We start from the raw sequence: 15,546 nt of genomic DNA on the forward strand, positions 1-15,546 counted from the left end.
ATTTTTTCAACGCTCGTTTTAACGTGTCCATGAACCTCTCCGCGAGGCCGTTCAATCTTGGATGATACGGCGGAGTAGTGATATGCTTTACTTGGAACGTGTCACAAAATTCCTTTAAGTCTGTGGATGTGAATTGAGTTCCATTGTCAGTGACCAGTGTGTCTGGTACACCAAATCGTGCAAATAACTCGTGTAGGAATCCTATTGAGTTGTTCGTTGTTGGATTCCTGCAACGCATTACCTCAGGACATTTTGTATAACTATCTACTACAATTAAGTAGTAATTTTCTCCTACTGGACCAGCGCAGTCCATGTGGATTCTCGACCATGGGTGGTCGGTTTTCGGCCAATGTTTGTTTACTATAGGTGGGGATTTTGCCGCTAACTGGCCTCCTTCACATCTATTTATTGTTGTAGCTATGTCGACGTCCATGTTACGCCAGTATACGTAGCTTCTCATAAGAGACTTCATCCGATTTATCCCCGGATGTCCTGTGTGGAAGTCTCTCAAAATCCTCTTCTGCAACGTTTTAGGTATTACTACTCTCTCGATATATAATAACACATCGTTACATATGGAAAAAATTTCCTAAACCTTTTTGTCATTTATAATTTTTTCTTTTATATCATTTATATATTCATCTTTATCGGCTTCTCTTTTAATGTCCGACAATGTTGCCGGTAGTTCTTTAATGATGTTTGCTACCATATTTTTCACTTCGACGTTTGTTCGAATTGCTGCAATCACTGATTCTTTCAAATTATGTTTCTGTGGTATCAGTCTTGAAAGTCCATCCGCATGGCAAATCTTTTTCGATGCTAGATGTTGTAGCTGGAAATCGTAATACAATAGAATCGTACCCTAGCGCAGCAATCTATTTGCGGTGTATACAGGCAATCCTTTTTTTTTTTTTTTTTTTTTGATCCGTAGATTGTGACTAATGGTTTATGGTCGGTTTCAAGTATGAATTGTCTACCATATAAATATCGGGTCTGGACGTCGCCCATGTTTATTTATTATATGTCCAAGATACTTAATTTCGCTCATACAAAAGTCGCATTTATTTTCTTTTACTTTAAACTCGAATTCTTGTATTCGAGTGAATACTTGTTTTAAATGCTCCTTATGTTCTTCTAGGGATTTGCTCCTGATAACAATGTTGTCCAGGTATGTACATGCGCACTCAATACCACTTAGCATGGTGTCCATCGCTTGTTGAAAAATGGCAGGCGCTACTTTGATGCCAGAGGGCAATCGGTTGTATTTGTACAATTCCTTATGCGTGTTGATGCATAGTATTTTTGAGCAATTCTCCTCGACCGGTATTTGTAAATACGCGTCGCTCAAGTCTATCTTGGAGAAGATATTACCACCATTCAACTTTGTGAATATTTCCTCTGGGCTTGGTAGAGGGTAATGGTAATCTTATAATATGGAGTTTAGACCTGTCGAAAAGTCTGCGCACACTCTGATTTCATCATTCTTTTTCTTTACATATACGGTGGGGGCTGCCCAGTCGCTATGTTCTATTTTTAATAGTATTCCTGTCTGTTCCAATCTGTCTAATTCTTTATTAATCTTTTCCAACCCAGCGAACGGAACGTTTCGCTTTTTTCTAAAAATTGGGCTGGTGTTTTCTTTAAGTTCAAACGAGGCCTTAAATTTATTGCAATGGCCTAATTTAGTCATAAATACATCAGGGAATAATTTTTTAAGTCCTCTTTTATATTTTCTGTTGTTGGAGTAGTACATTCTATTTTTTTACAGAATGTATTAATTGGCTTATCCCAGAGTCCAAATTTCTCAATTAAATCTATTCCAAACAGGTTTTCGCTATTTTTCAATACGAACATTTTTAATTTCTTCGTAAGCCTTTCACTTTTATCGGAAGGATAACTTCTCCTTCAAATTTTATCTCACCAGAAGTTACCGTCCGAGCTGATTTATTTGTTTCCATCATGGTTGGTTTACCCAACTTCTTCCATGTATTCAAGTTTATTATAGAAATATCGGATCCTGAATCCAGTTGTAATTTTATTGGCGTTTTAAATATTTCCGCTTTTATGTATTTTCGCCGATTTTTGTCTAATTTTTCATTTGATTTTGTTTGCTGTACTCTCTTTCTGGTGAAATCTTTATATCTGCAACAATCGCTTTTGTGTCCGACTTTCTTGCAAATGTAGCATTTTTTTATCTTATAAGGGCAATCCGATTCCCAATGTCTTTCTGCGCATCTCTTACAGTTATATCTATGCAGAGACTTGTTATAGTCTTTACTATAATTATAACTATTATATTTGGAATATCTCGTTCCGTTTTGACTGCTTTTATTTGTATAGTTCTTGGTTGGTGTGTATGGTTTTCTAACCTTTCTTACATATGCCACTCCGGATTCTTCTATCTTTTTTAATCCATTTTAGTGTAATGGCCCTTTCACAATCCTCTGCTAATTTCTGAAGTGTAAAATCTTGCTCAGATTTCAGCTTAGACAACACTCGTCTGCCTATTTCTGCATTTTTCGTGGAGACTAACCCTTGTGCGAAGATTAGGCATTTGAAATCTTCTACTGTCTGTTCCGCTAGCTTAAAATTATCACAGTTTTTATTGACAACGGATGCGTATGTCAAATAATCTTGGTTGTTAATCTTCCTTAGATTCATACACAACCATCTCTTATGAAAAAGAGATATATTCGGATTAAATCATTCTTTTAGTAATTTTACAGCTTCCATGAAATCTAATTCCGTAGTTTTTTTAGATAGCATATAATCTACGAACTTGCTGTGTTCTCTTACACCCAACTTCTTGAGTAAAAGGCTCACTTTCTGGCTATTTGGCCAACTTTTGCAGTCCAGTTGAAAGACATCCTCGTATCTTGTATAGTATGCTTCAAAAGTCTTTTCTTCCTCCGGCACATAATTAAATGTGTCCATGCTATTAAATATAGTTGTATGCGAGAAATTAGTACTGTCGACATTTTCTCGGTTAGTCTTTAATAGTTCCAGTGTTTTAGCAAAACGTTCATTTTGCCTTTCTTCATATTCAAATTGTAATTTCTTCTGCCTTTCTTCTTGTTCAAATTGTAATTTCTTCTGCCTTTCTTCTTGTTCCATTTGCCATTTCAATAATTTCTCCTCTCTACGTGCATCTAGCTCGGATTGCGCCTTTTGTTGCGTCTGCAAAAATTGCATTAACATTCTAGATAAATCTTCCATTTTTTTGTATCATTCAGTAGCAGTAATGCAGTTACGAAGAAAAATTATACAATTTCACATGCAACACAATATCCGTACCATATAAAATGGCTTGTGTTACAAAAAAAATTATTCATAGTTCCTGTTTTCAATAGTAATATCGCTGCTCGAATAATATTTTCTCACTTCGCTAGCGAGTCAAGCTCATCCAACCACAAGATAAGAACTGAGGCTTTTGCTGAAACCACAAAATACGATTTACTTTTCCGTTTTAGGCATTTCCTAATAAATAACAGCCGAACTTAAGTACAACTCTTTCCATAGAAAAAAAATTTTTTCCAACTCGAGTCACAAAAAATGTATGGACTACATTTAATTTTTTTTTTTTTTTTGCGTGACGTTTTACTGTCTTATATCCGTTATCCAGTGACAACTTTAGTTTAAAACAAAAAATCTTTCCGTGATTTTAGTTAAACTGTGGTATTTTTTTTTAATACCGAAGAGAAAAATTTGGTTTACCAAAAAGTCTTTAGTTGGTATTTACAGCAATTTAGGAAATCCACTGGTGAACTTTTTTTTTCTTCGTATGTTACTTCCTTGTAATTTAGTAATACGAATCTGTTCTTCGTAATTTAGTAATACGAATCTGGTTATCGTTTTACAAAAATTCACTTTTATAGTTTGTTATTTTTTTTTAAGATTGATTCCACGGGAAACGGCGTAAATCGTCGCTTTTATTTTGTCACGTTCGAGTTTTTTTTTTCTTTCTTTGAGACTGCAATTAAAGGTTTTGGTTTGTCTCTTTTTTTTTTCGACTAGTATTTTAGTAAATAAAATACTATTAATCGAGGTTACTTTTTTTTAACCTGAATGTAGTTTTTGTTCTTGGAATTTGGGAAACAACCGTTTCTTTCTTTTAGTGTTGTACTTCGCGAGGAAAATATTTTACAGTTTTCCAATGTTCGCTGAATTATTCATTTTTTCCGCTTGAGTCGAACTTCTCTTTAGCGTAAAATCCGTTTTTACGACTATTTCGTTCGTCAAAACTTGTATTCCTTAGAAAGGTCAACCGCTGCGTTGTACTTTTTTTTTTTAGTGAGTTCTTTCCATTTCTTCAAACTGTTATACTTGACGTTCATCCTCGTCGTCACTGTTAAGTTTGCAGGTTGAAACAAGTAACGTAGAAAGCAATACAAATGACGACTCAACAAACAAAGGTAGATCAAATAAGAAGTGTATTAGGAAAAGGTATATTTACAAGATATTTACATAATGGTGTCAAATAAAAGAGTCTTTGCTGAAGAACCATATCTGCTCTCGGCGGCCTTCGGTGGCTTCTGGTGAACACACACTCAGACTAACTGAGTCTTCCTATTTATGTGTAATTACTACCCACATATGAAAATGAATGTGTGCCACCACAACACTAACCCAACAAACAGCAACATCCCACCCCTTCACTGTTGATATCCCTAGATGCCAGAAAGTCTTCTACATTAATAGTTTATTTCCTCAAATTGCTAGACTTTGAAATTCCCTTCCTATTTTCTGCTTTCCTGACTCTACTGATATGCAGAATTTCAAGTATAATATGAACATCTCGCCGCTCAACTCCCTACCTAGTGTCTCAGTAGATTTGGTCCCAAATAGTAGCCCCTTGTATTCAAGTTACACTGTGTCTTGTTTGGAGCAAAATAAGCGTAAAAAAGTTAGGTATGTGCATATGTTTATATATGTTGTATTTCTGATATGTTTAAAAGAATGATGAGACACTGATATATAAAAATATAACAATATATCCTCATTGTCTGCTATAAGTGGTTGGTTTTTAGTAGGGAAATGCACACACGGAAATTTGATGGGTTTATTCTTCTTAGGCCAAAATCGTCAACCAACTACGACTCTTGCATAATAGCCACACCTCAAGGGCGTTCATTCAGCCATTATTATTTCACTGGATTAACCTGATTTTGATTACATCTGTGAAACCTTTTGCCGAAAATGAGCTTTCAAACATTATATTGTTAATTTATCTTCCTTTCGATAATAGCTGACGTTTGTTGCTTCTTCATAGCAGGTGTGTGTGTGTCAGATTCATAATTTTTATTCAGCTGCTCTTTTGGGATAATTGATAATTATTTTGTTGTTTTTTACATTTGTCGTCAGGTACACGCTTTTGTCAACATGATTTCCCGGTACACACGGCCTAGATATCCTACATATATTTCTAAATAAATTAATTAACAGATCAGAGTTGCATAAAATTGCGATTTAATGCCAGTTTTTGTTGTGGTCCTATAAAGGTCCGGTAGCAAGCACAAACCTTTTTTTTGTGTGTGTGTGTGTGTGTGTGTGTGTGTGTGTGTGTGTGTGTGTGTGTGTGTGTGTGTGTGTGTGTGTGTGTGTGTGTGTGTGTGTGTGTGTGTGGTAATAAATATATTGAACAGAAAAATAATTACAACAAAAAAGGGTGATTATACGCCAGTCTAACTTCCACATACGCATGTCTTGTGCATAACTGTGCTAACATCGCGGAAACATATTCTCTCAGTCTTTATAGTAAGTAAAAGAGTTCATTATTATCTGTAGAGTGGACACACCACAACAGTTTTGAAGCAAAGAAAAGCTAAAACATGTTTCTAGGAAAATTCAAAACAGACTCCTATCATCAGAGAGTGTTGTCAAAAAAAACCCGTACATTATGAAAATGAAAATTCATGCAAAAAGTCTTCAAATATCCATGAAAAAAAAACACAAAAAACAATGGCGAAATAGAAATTGACACAATTCAAAAAAATTTCGAATTACAGAAAACTCATATTCAAATGTTCAGGAAAAAAATCGATTGTGCATCAAAACGACTCACTAGGTGAACTCTTAAAACGGAACAGGAGTTTTTTGTCTGCTGCTTGCTTTTTTTCCAAGTATTCTTGGAAATCTAGAAACACGTGTTAGCTTTTCTTTACTTCGAAATTGTCATTAAATCAGAGTATGCCACAATTTTGATCTGTCAACTTTATTTATAGATCTATTATAAATCTTGAAATAACTGCTTAAACGTTTAAATATTGAGTTTCACTTTTCTCTGGAAATTGATTCCCATAGAAACTGACATAAACTATATAAAATAATTGATTTTTGATTTTATCACATATTTATCCATTTTTATCTACAGGATTTTCTCCTTAACTAATTAAATGGTCATTATAAATTTTGGAACACATCTTCTATGCATAACGGTGGGTAATGTGAGCTATGATTAATTTTCTGCAAAGGGGGACAAAGAAGGGGTAGAAACACTTCTTGAAAATTCAGATGTCTCCGATTTTCGTGAAATTTTAACGATGGGTATCAAACATGAATTAATAAATATTCCAGAAATTACAGTTATTTTTTAAAAGTATATTAGAGAGTGTTAGAGGTGGCATAATATAGGCACGACCTCCCATTTATGATTAAAATAATTTAGATTTGCATTAAAATTATGTCCATTATAATAAAAAGAGAATAAGTCCACAACTAGCAAAACTATTTAAACAACTATTTTACAAAATTTTACCTTAAGTTAGCAAAATTCAAGAGAGTCAAAAATGATAATATTAACAATGCTGTCAAAAGATTATTAGTGCATAATTTTGATATTAAATATCAGGAATTACTTACCCACAGTGGAGTTATCTCCCCTAGAGTCGAAATGATAGTTTCATGATAAATTCTCTTTTTCAGGTGATTGATTTCTTGGTCCCTTATCTTTTTCAGCTTTTTGATGTACGCATCCTCTTGAGCATACAGCTTCACAGACTGAAATTTAATATAAAAAACGCAATTGTGCAATAATGAGATTGAGAAATCGAACAAAATACAATTAATAACTTTCACCAAACGCATTCGATTTAATTTTCTACCGATCTGTATATTTTTTGTATAAAACAGAAATACTTGAGTTTTCTAATGCATGATACGCAGTTAGTATATGCACTTTTGATATATTTTAGTTTGTCTGTTTTATGACATATCAACACTTTTGTGAGTTATATACTATTTTAAGTATTTTTTAATCTATTATATAAATCTATATATTTTTAATCTGTTATATAAATCTATTATATAAATCTCGTTAGTTAGTGTGTGTGTGTGTGTGTGTTTGTATGTCCGCTAAAAACTTTTGTCATCCTCATCGAAGCAGCAAGGACATGGTACCCTTAGAAAGAGCAATCTCTCGGATACATAATATCGAAAAAACTGTCAATTATTTAATGTAGAAATGTCGTTTTCTTTGAAGAGTAGGGCCAGGTAAAATCTTGGTTTTAACATTGTTTTTTTAATTGTGCATGCGCAAACAACCGATTCGTTATTTAATTTTAAAAAGCTAAATTTGCAACGTCATAACATCTGTGTCATTGTGGTCCGATAGATAATGATTTCACTTACGAACTTAACTTTTGCAAGTTTGCGTCAACCACGTGGCATTTTTTCCTCTTTCCTATCTTTTAAAATTCTCAACTTTCTTACATGCGCCCACTACGCTGCATTATTTTTCTTTTAAGTCCCGTTTTTTTTTATTATTATTGTTATTTAACCGTCGATTGCATCATTAGATTGATCGCCCGTCTCCACTTCCTCGGACATAAAAATGACGACCGATCGCCGAACCCAATATCCTAGTACTGGCTTCTCCCCCCGATCTGGAAAACTCTCTAGATATAACAAAAACATTGTTACTTTTACATAAGCAGTTTACGTAGAAAGGTTACTCCAATGTTATTGCCAAACATTTTTTTTGTTTATGTAAATATTCTAATATATTTTATAGAATAAATTCCGAACCTCATTTCTGACCATTTATTATTGCTAACCGAAATATTTGCCATTGTCTGTCAAATATTCACTGGTTAGATTTATTATTGTTACAATTTATTTTCTTTGTATTATTTTCATAATGTGTTTCTACATTCTTCCCATATAACTATGCAATTTAGAGACTTTCCATTCGTAGAGTCCTAATCCCTAACAGTAGGATTATGTTAAATATTGAGAAAGGTCGGTTTAAAAAAGAAATGGTAAAGTAGTCGACCAGACTTGAGGACGACTCGAAGGCCCCCTTTTTATTGGCTACTACATTGAGGAAGGTATGACAAAAACGTGCTCTGGGCTCCCATGCACAGCCATCATTCATTGCTGGCAAATTTGCATTGAAAATGGTGGTGACTATGTAGAAAAATAAATTCTGGAGCACAAAAGGTCGCTCGTTTTAATAGTGTAACTCCCATCTTTGTAGCTTTTCAACTTTTTGAATTAAAAAATAGGAGTCTTTTTGGAACGATTTTTTATATATTTTTAATATATTTGCAAATTTTTTCTAACCAGTAGTGCGGTTTTTACTAATGTTTATCTTCCGGATCTATCTTTGAAAATCTATGGATTAAGGGTTATTTTTTTTATATCTTGTTTGAACTTTTGATGGATTAATAAATATTATAATTTATTAAATTTTTATTTTCATTATCATTTTTTTTTTTTTTTTGGTTTCTTTAATTGATCTATCCAGTTTTTTGTAGCTTTTTATTATGTTGATAGGTTCTAGTTTTAAGATAATATTTATCTTTATGTATATATATATATATATATATATATATATATATATATATATATATATATATATATAAAATTTTAGTGATTCAATGAATTTAAATAATTTATTGCGTAAATCTTTTGAGTTTCATATCAAGCATTTTTATTATTCTATGTAAGACAAAGAATATATAAGAAATATTTTAACTCCTTATCCTATAGGATTTCGATGTCTACCATCTCTTCAGATGAGAAAATATTAACAAATAGCTAAATATTAGAAGGGATAATACTTATAGAATATTACTGCCAGTAATATTTTGTAAATCTAATAATCACAGGTTTCCATACCAGCTGATCGTTGAATAATTTTATTCTGAAGAGTACATATATATATATATATATATATATATATATATATATATATATATATATATATATATATATATATTACGAAGATTACCTGTCTGTCAGCCTATCCATTTTTTAGGTTTTCTAAATCCAATTTCAAAACGTGTCACTAATTATATGTCAAACTTTCTACATGACTTGTTTTAAAGTTAAGAAAAGTTTTACAAACCAATCATAGATGAGTACTTTATCTAATATCATAAGAATGTAAAATATGCCTTTAGTGTTCTTATAAAACGTGCTTATCAGTTTGTTTGACCTTGTGGACGAGATAAATTGATGAATGGAATGTTAGAGATTTACCATCCCCAATTTTTAATTTAGTGTCTGGACATTTTATCGTTTAGATTTAAGCATGTGTGAGTATTAAGATAATTAAATTAATTGATATTCATTTATGCCTGACACAAAAACGAGAAGAGGAAATGTGACAAATGTGGCTTGATAGTCGGAAGAATAATAATAAAAAAAGTTTCCAATCAAATAGGTTCCGCATTATCAACCAAATTCCAACCCTTGTCTCATCGCTAAATGTTGCATCCCTGTGTCTGTTATACAAGTATTTTAATAGAATGTGCTCCGATGAACTCAAAGCGCTTCTACTTCCTCGACGTAAATACCCACAAACTAACCCATCTAGCAACAAAATACCATCCAAATAACCCTAACCCTAACCCTAACCCATCTAGCAACAAAATACCATCCAAATAACCCTAACCCTAACCCATCTAGCAACAAAATACCATCCAAATAGTATAGAGATCCCTAAATGCCAGAAAGCCTTCTACTCTAATAGTTTCTTCCCTCCAACTGCTAGATTTCGAAATTCCTTCCCGGATCCCTGTTTCCCTGGCTGTACTGATATACAAAAAAATCAAGTGATATGTGAATTGACATCCCACTGCACTAGTCCCTATACAGTGCCCTTGTAGATTTGGTCTCAAATAGTAGCCCCTTACATCCAAGTGGCACTGTGCCTTGCTTGGAGTAAAATGACAAAAAAAAGGTTTTTTTTCATTAAAAAAAATAATAGTAGTAGAAGAAAATTGTAGCATTTGGTTCTTGCTTAGTGCTCAATTAACATGACTGGTTAAAAAGAGGAAGTCATAACAGATAATATTCTAATTGTAGAAACAATCACCATATGTTTACTGAAGTGCGAAAAATACTTAAAACAGAATGAATACAGCAAAGCAGAATGGATATGAAAAGGAAGAACGGATAAATGGAAAAGAGGTAACATGCAAAATGAATATGGTAAAACAGTAGCATAGAGAATAGGTGCATTAAATGGACATATGATAAATTAGTAATATACAGAATGAATACGAAAAAAGAAATAACATGCAGAATGGATATAATAAATCAGTATCAGACATAGTCAATACAGCATCAGTATTATGCAGACAGGATATAATAAAGCAGTAGTATATAGTACGGATATAGTAAAAAAAATGACATATAAAATAGATATAACGTATATTGTGAAGGATGAATATGATAAAGCTATAGCATGCAGAATGGATAAAAAAACAAACAAACAATAGCATGTGGATACAAAAAAAAAAACAATAGCATGTGGAATAGATATAATAAAGCTTGGATCCAGAGAGATTGATTCGTCTTTTAAACTTTAAATTTTTATTAGAGCCAAACAATAAAATTATTTCCCTATAAAACAATGAACTATTTATATCAATGATCATCAAAATAGCTTTATCCTACTGTTCGTTTTGCATCAAGTGGTCAGAAACAATTATCGCTCTTTAATATAATGCTTTGATTCAGCTGCTCCTGATGATCTATATTGAATTACCTCCCTTAATGTTATGCGCTATTTACACACACACACACACACACACACACACACACACACACACACGAATATATATACAGTATAAATATAACGATACGTATATAATATATGACGATGTCTTTTAAGACTAAAACATAAGATTTATTGTAGTGACTTATGGTAAACTTGTTTACCTAAATTGAATGAAATCATATCTTGCTCTTTTAATGTAGCACTATATGGAACCTCGTTGAAATTCAATATTTTTTTCGTTTGGATATTTATAACCTGGAATACATATAGTATGAACACAGGAAGCAAAAAGAAAGTCCGCATTGTCATTATTTCAAAAACTCAAAATTTAAGCTAAATTTAATGTAACTGTCTAAACATACCATACCTCATTTGATTGGCCTTCTATTTTTCTATAATTTTACTTGTTCATATTTGACTTTTAATTGAAATATTCTAGTATTTATGTAAATTTAAAAAATAACTTCAAATTGAAGAGGCAAAAAGAAAGTCCGCACAGTGGAAAATTGTTATTTAAATGTAACTTTAGTACATTAATGCAACACAAATACAACAGGAACACAATGAACTAGTTAATATTTAGTAGCATAGCCCTTCTGCAATTTGACAGCCTGCAATCATTTGGGAATTCCTTGAATTAGACTGCAGTAATATTCCGGGGAAAGGGCATCCCACCTTTCTTTAATTTTTGTCCAAAGTTCTTCCAAATTTGAAATTTTATCATTGCATAGCTGTTGCTTGATGTAATGCCATACGTTTTCGATAGGATTGAGGTCTGGACATTGTGCAGGCCAATCCAAACACGAAATATCATGCTCTTCAAGGAACCTCTAAACATTGTCAGCTGTGTTAATGGGATCATTATCATGCATGAAATTCCAGCTAAAGTAGGAATGAAAATGCTCAATCAATATATCAATGTACTTGTTCGAATTAATTCGACTTTGCAAGCGAACTATAGGCCCTGGACCATTGGCAATAATAACGCTCCACACCAAAACTGAACTGCCACCGCCTTGCAGCATTGAAACTGTGCTCCTCGCATTAAATTCTTCATCCTTTCTTCGACGGTCATACTGCCTACTATCACTGCCTATTGAATTTGTTTTCGTCACCAAAAATCACTTTCGGCTAGTATGAACAGCCATGATCTTCATTGCATCTGACAAATTCCAGACGGTGATTTCTGTTCTTTACAGAAATCATTGGCTTGCATCTAGGAACACAACCTTGCAAATTAAATTCCTTCAAGCTGTTCTTAACTGTAAGAAGAGAGAGCTTTCTCAATTGGATAAACCAAAAAGATCCTGACGATCACTAAGAGAAAACCGAGGCATATGGATTAAATATTACATTGTATAACCTGGAACAGCAACAATTATGATTAAAGATGCTTGGTTGCTTAAAAAGTGGATATTTTAAGCTGGTTTTAAGCGAATTTGTTGCTGCGGAGTTTCTTTTTGCCTTTTCAATTTGAAGTTAATGTTTTAAATTGACGTGAACATTAGGATACTTCAATTAAAAGTCAAATATGAACAGGTAAAATTATAGAGCAATAAAAGGTTAATCAAATGAGGTATAGGTTATTTAAACAGTTACATTGAATTTAGCTTAAACTTGAAATGCAGACTTTCTTTTTGGCGCCACTATATCTATCAATCTGTCTATCTATACTCCTATAAACGATTTATACTTGCATAATATTTGCGTAAAAAGTGTATAGTAAACACAAAATTGTTTCCATATATATTTATGTATACGTATATATTTTTGCTTAACAAATTTTGTTCCTACCAAACTCCTCCTAGAGTTTTTGGTCTACGGATATGAAACTTCATATATAAGGTATTTGAATCGATGCAAAACTTTATATTTGGGTTTTAGCCCGGAAAAATTGGTGCAAAAGTGTGAAAATTAAAAAGAAATGAAATTTGCCGGGTGAATGTTGAACGCCGCCATTACGAATGCATAACACAATAGCTATTGGTTCATGTTTTAATTTTTAGCCTTGAAGTAAACATGTTTTTATAGCCCAGTCATTCGGCAGAGGCAAAATAAATCGTGAGCTGAACGTTGTGGTTTCGAATCTCAGTGGTGGCGCATCAGTCTTCTTTTTTTTATATATACTTTTTAAATCATTACTATATATTGCATCCAATCTATCTAGCTATCTAGCTAGCTAGCTAACTATCTATAAAAGTAAAAATGTCTGTCTGTCTTTTGTCTATGGTAGTTAAGGAAGACTATTATACAGAAAGGCATTACTTTACATATTCACACTTTTTAATATATACATATGCACATAACTTTATGAACAGTACATAGGGCCCGAGCAAAGCCAGGCGGAATTGCTAGTATATATATAAAAGTGAACGTGTGTGTGTGTGTGTGTGTGTGTGTGTGTGTGTGTGTGTGTGTGTGTGTGTGTGTGTGTACATTTCCCTACGCAATAACTCTGTCAATTTAAAGTCTACAGACTCTAAATTTGATATACAGGGTACTGAGATTTGGGAAAATCTTTGTGATCGGTTTTCGGCCAGAAATTTGGCTGTTAAGAGGTCAAAGTTCAACGATTTGACATTTGAGAACTCTACCAAACTCCTCCGACAATTTGGGGTCTAAACACTTAAAATTTTAGATATAGGTTCCTTGGACATGGATCTAACTTAATAACTTGATATGAGCCCAAAATAATAAATGTTGAGGGGTCATAATAGGGGTCAAACTTTAAAAAATTGACCGCTTTTTTTTTTTTTTTGCTCAACATACACCGCCAAACATCCAGGAAACACCGGGCTGAAATGCTAATACGTATATATTTTTGTTTAATCTATCTATGTGTGTGTGTCTGTGTGTGCGTGTGTGTGTCTGTGTACATTTTCCTACGCAACAATTCTGTCAATTTTCAGTCTACAGACTTGAAATTTGATATACAGGGTACTGAGATTTGAGAAAAATCTTTGTAATCGGTTTTTGGCCAGAAATTTGGCGATTAAGGGGTCAAAGTTCAACGATTTGACTTTTGAGAACTCTACCAAACTCCTCAACCAATTTTGGGTCTAAACACTTGAAATTTTAGATATAGGTTCCTTGGACATGGATCTAACTTAATAACTTGATGTGAGCCCAAAACAATAAATGTTAAGGGGTCATAATAGGTGTTAAAGTTTTTTAAAAATTGACCTCTGCGGCCTCTACCAAATTACAATTTCTGGTCTAAACATTTGAAATTTTACATAAACGGGATTCAGAGATAGGGCAAGCTTTTTAATCGGTTTGGGTCGAAAATTTTTAGTTACCAATATATAAATGTATGTATGTTTGCATGCTTGCCTAAAACTTTCCACAGAGGCGACAGATTTTTACAAGATCATATTGTTTTGAAGTTCGACCTTTTAGACGACAAATATCGAAAAATTGGCTAAAAACATTAATTTCTTCACCCTCAACTGGGCACTTTTCTACAGGGGGATCACTTTTTCGCTGATATTTTTTTAAATTATCCTCTCCTTTCGATTGTCTAGCCTTAATTTAAATATAAGTCACTTCCGGTTTGGCTCATTAATTTCTTCACCCTCAACTGGGCACTTTTCTACGGGGAGGGGTTGCTTTTTCGCCGATATTTTTGAAAGTCATCCCCTCTTTTCGATTGTCTAGCCTTAATTAAAACCTACGTCACTTCTGGTTTGGCGGTAGTCATAACAGCAAAGACGTCACGCTGTTTTCATGTTCTTTTTCTCCTTCATGGTACAGGTTCAAGCCTGCCTTCCTACTACCTTTTTTTTTTTTTTTCGCTCAACACACACCTCTAAACACCCGGGCAACGCCGACCCTCATGCCTATATATATATATATATATATATATATATATATATATATATATATGGAGAGAATTTGAATGCCTCTCTGTACAGGGGTTTGCATGACCTCTATCTTTTTACTGATGATGAAGAAAATGAATATCACTAGGACGATGATGAAGATACTTTTCCTACAAGTAAACTATGATTAAATAATCAAAATTACATAGTAGTCACAGACCAAAGATCTCATCTAGATGGCTTACTAACAGGGGCTTATACGAGGAATGGTGCACCTTCGCCAAGTGAGGTTACATCAAGTAACAGCACGAAACTGGATACTCCACTAGACTACTCCTTCTAGATGAATTCTTGTCTTTGGACCCAGTAATTCCAAGAGAGCACAAGAATATAACATATTTAACTGGTCAGTTGGGGAAAATATATATCCTTAATTTCTTTACTAACTCAACATTTGAGCTGTAGAGATTAAATGGAATAGTCAAATATCTATGTACGTTATATAGAGATCAAGTGTTAGCCCCTAAGAAGGGGTCCCTTGATTTCTGAGAACTTTGACGTGAGGAAAACAAAACCAAAAATGGGTAGTAATGGTCTTGACTCAGCGTCACTTAGGAGCATTTGTAGTTGCATTTTTGCTGCAACAAAATATTATTTGTAATTGTATCTCACATATTAATGAAAATGCATTCGATGTCAGGGAGTGTGCTTAAAACATTT

General features: G+C 33.3%; 1 protein-coding gene across 3 annotated transcripts in view; it reads right to left on the reverse strand.

Annotated features, from left to right (window-relative positions):
• LOC145241280 (multidrug resistance-associated protein 1-like) overlaps positions 1-15,546 on the reverse strand; it is a 170,653-nt gene that overhangs the window by 95,873 nt on the left and 59,234 nt on the right. For all 3 annotated transcript variants that reach the window (XM_080104018.1, XM_080104020.1, XM_080104019.1), the window contains exon 11: positions 6,859-6,996. In XM_080104018.1, coding sequence (XP_079960144.1) covers positions 6,859-6,996 — 138 coding nt within the window. The remainder of the gene's footprint in view (positions 1-6,858; positions 6,997-15,546) is intronic.

The sequence above is a fragment of the Euprymna scolopes genome, chromosome 20, assembly GCF_053919585.1.
Source record: "Euprymna scolopes isolate OS-2025 chromosome 20, ASM5391958v1, whole genome shotgun sequence".
Taxonomy (NCBI): Eukaryota; Metazoa; Mollusca; class Cephalopoda; order Sepiida; family Sepiolidae; genus Euprymna; species Euprymna scolopes.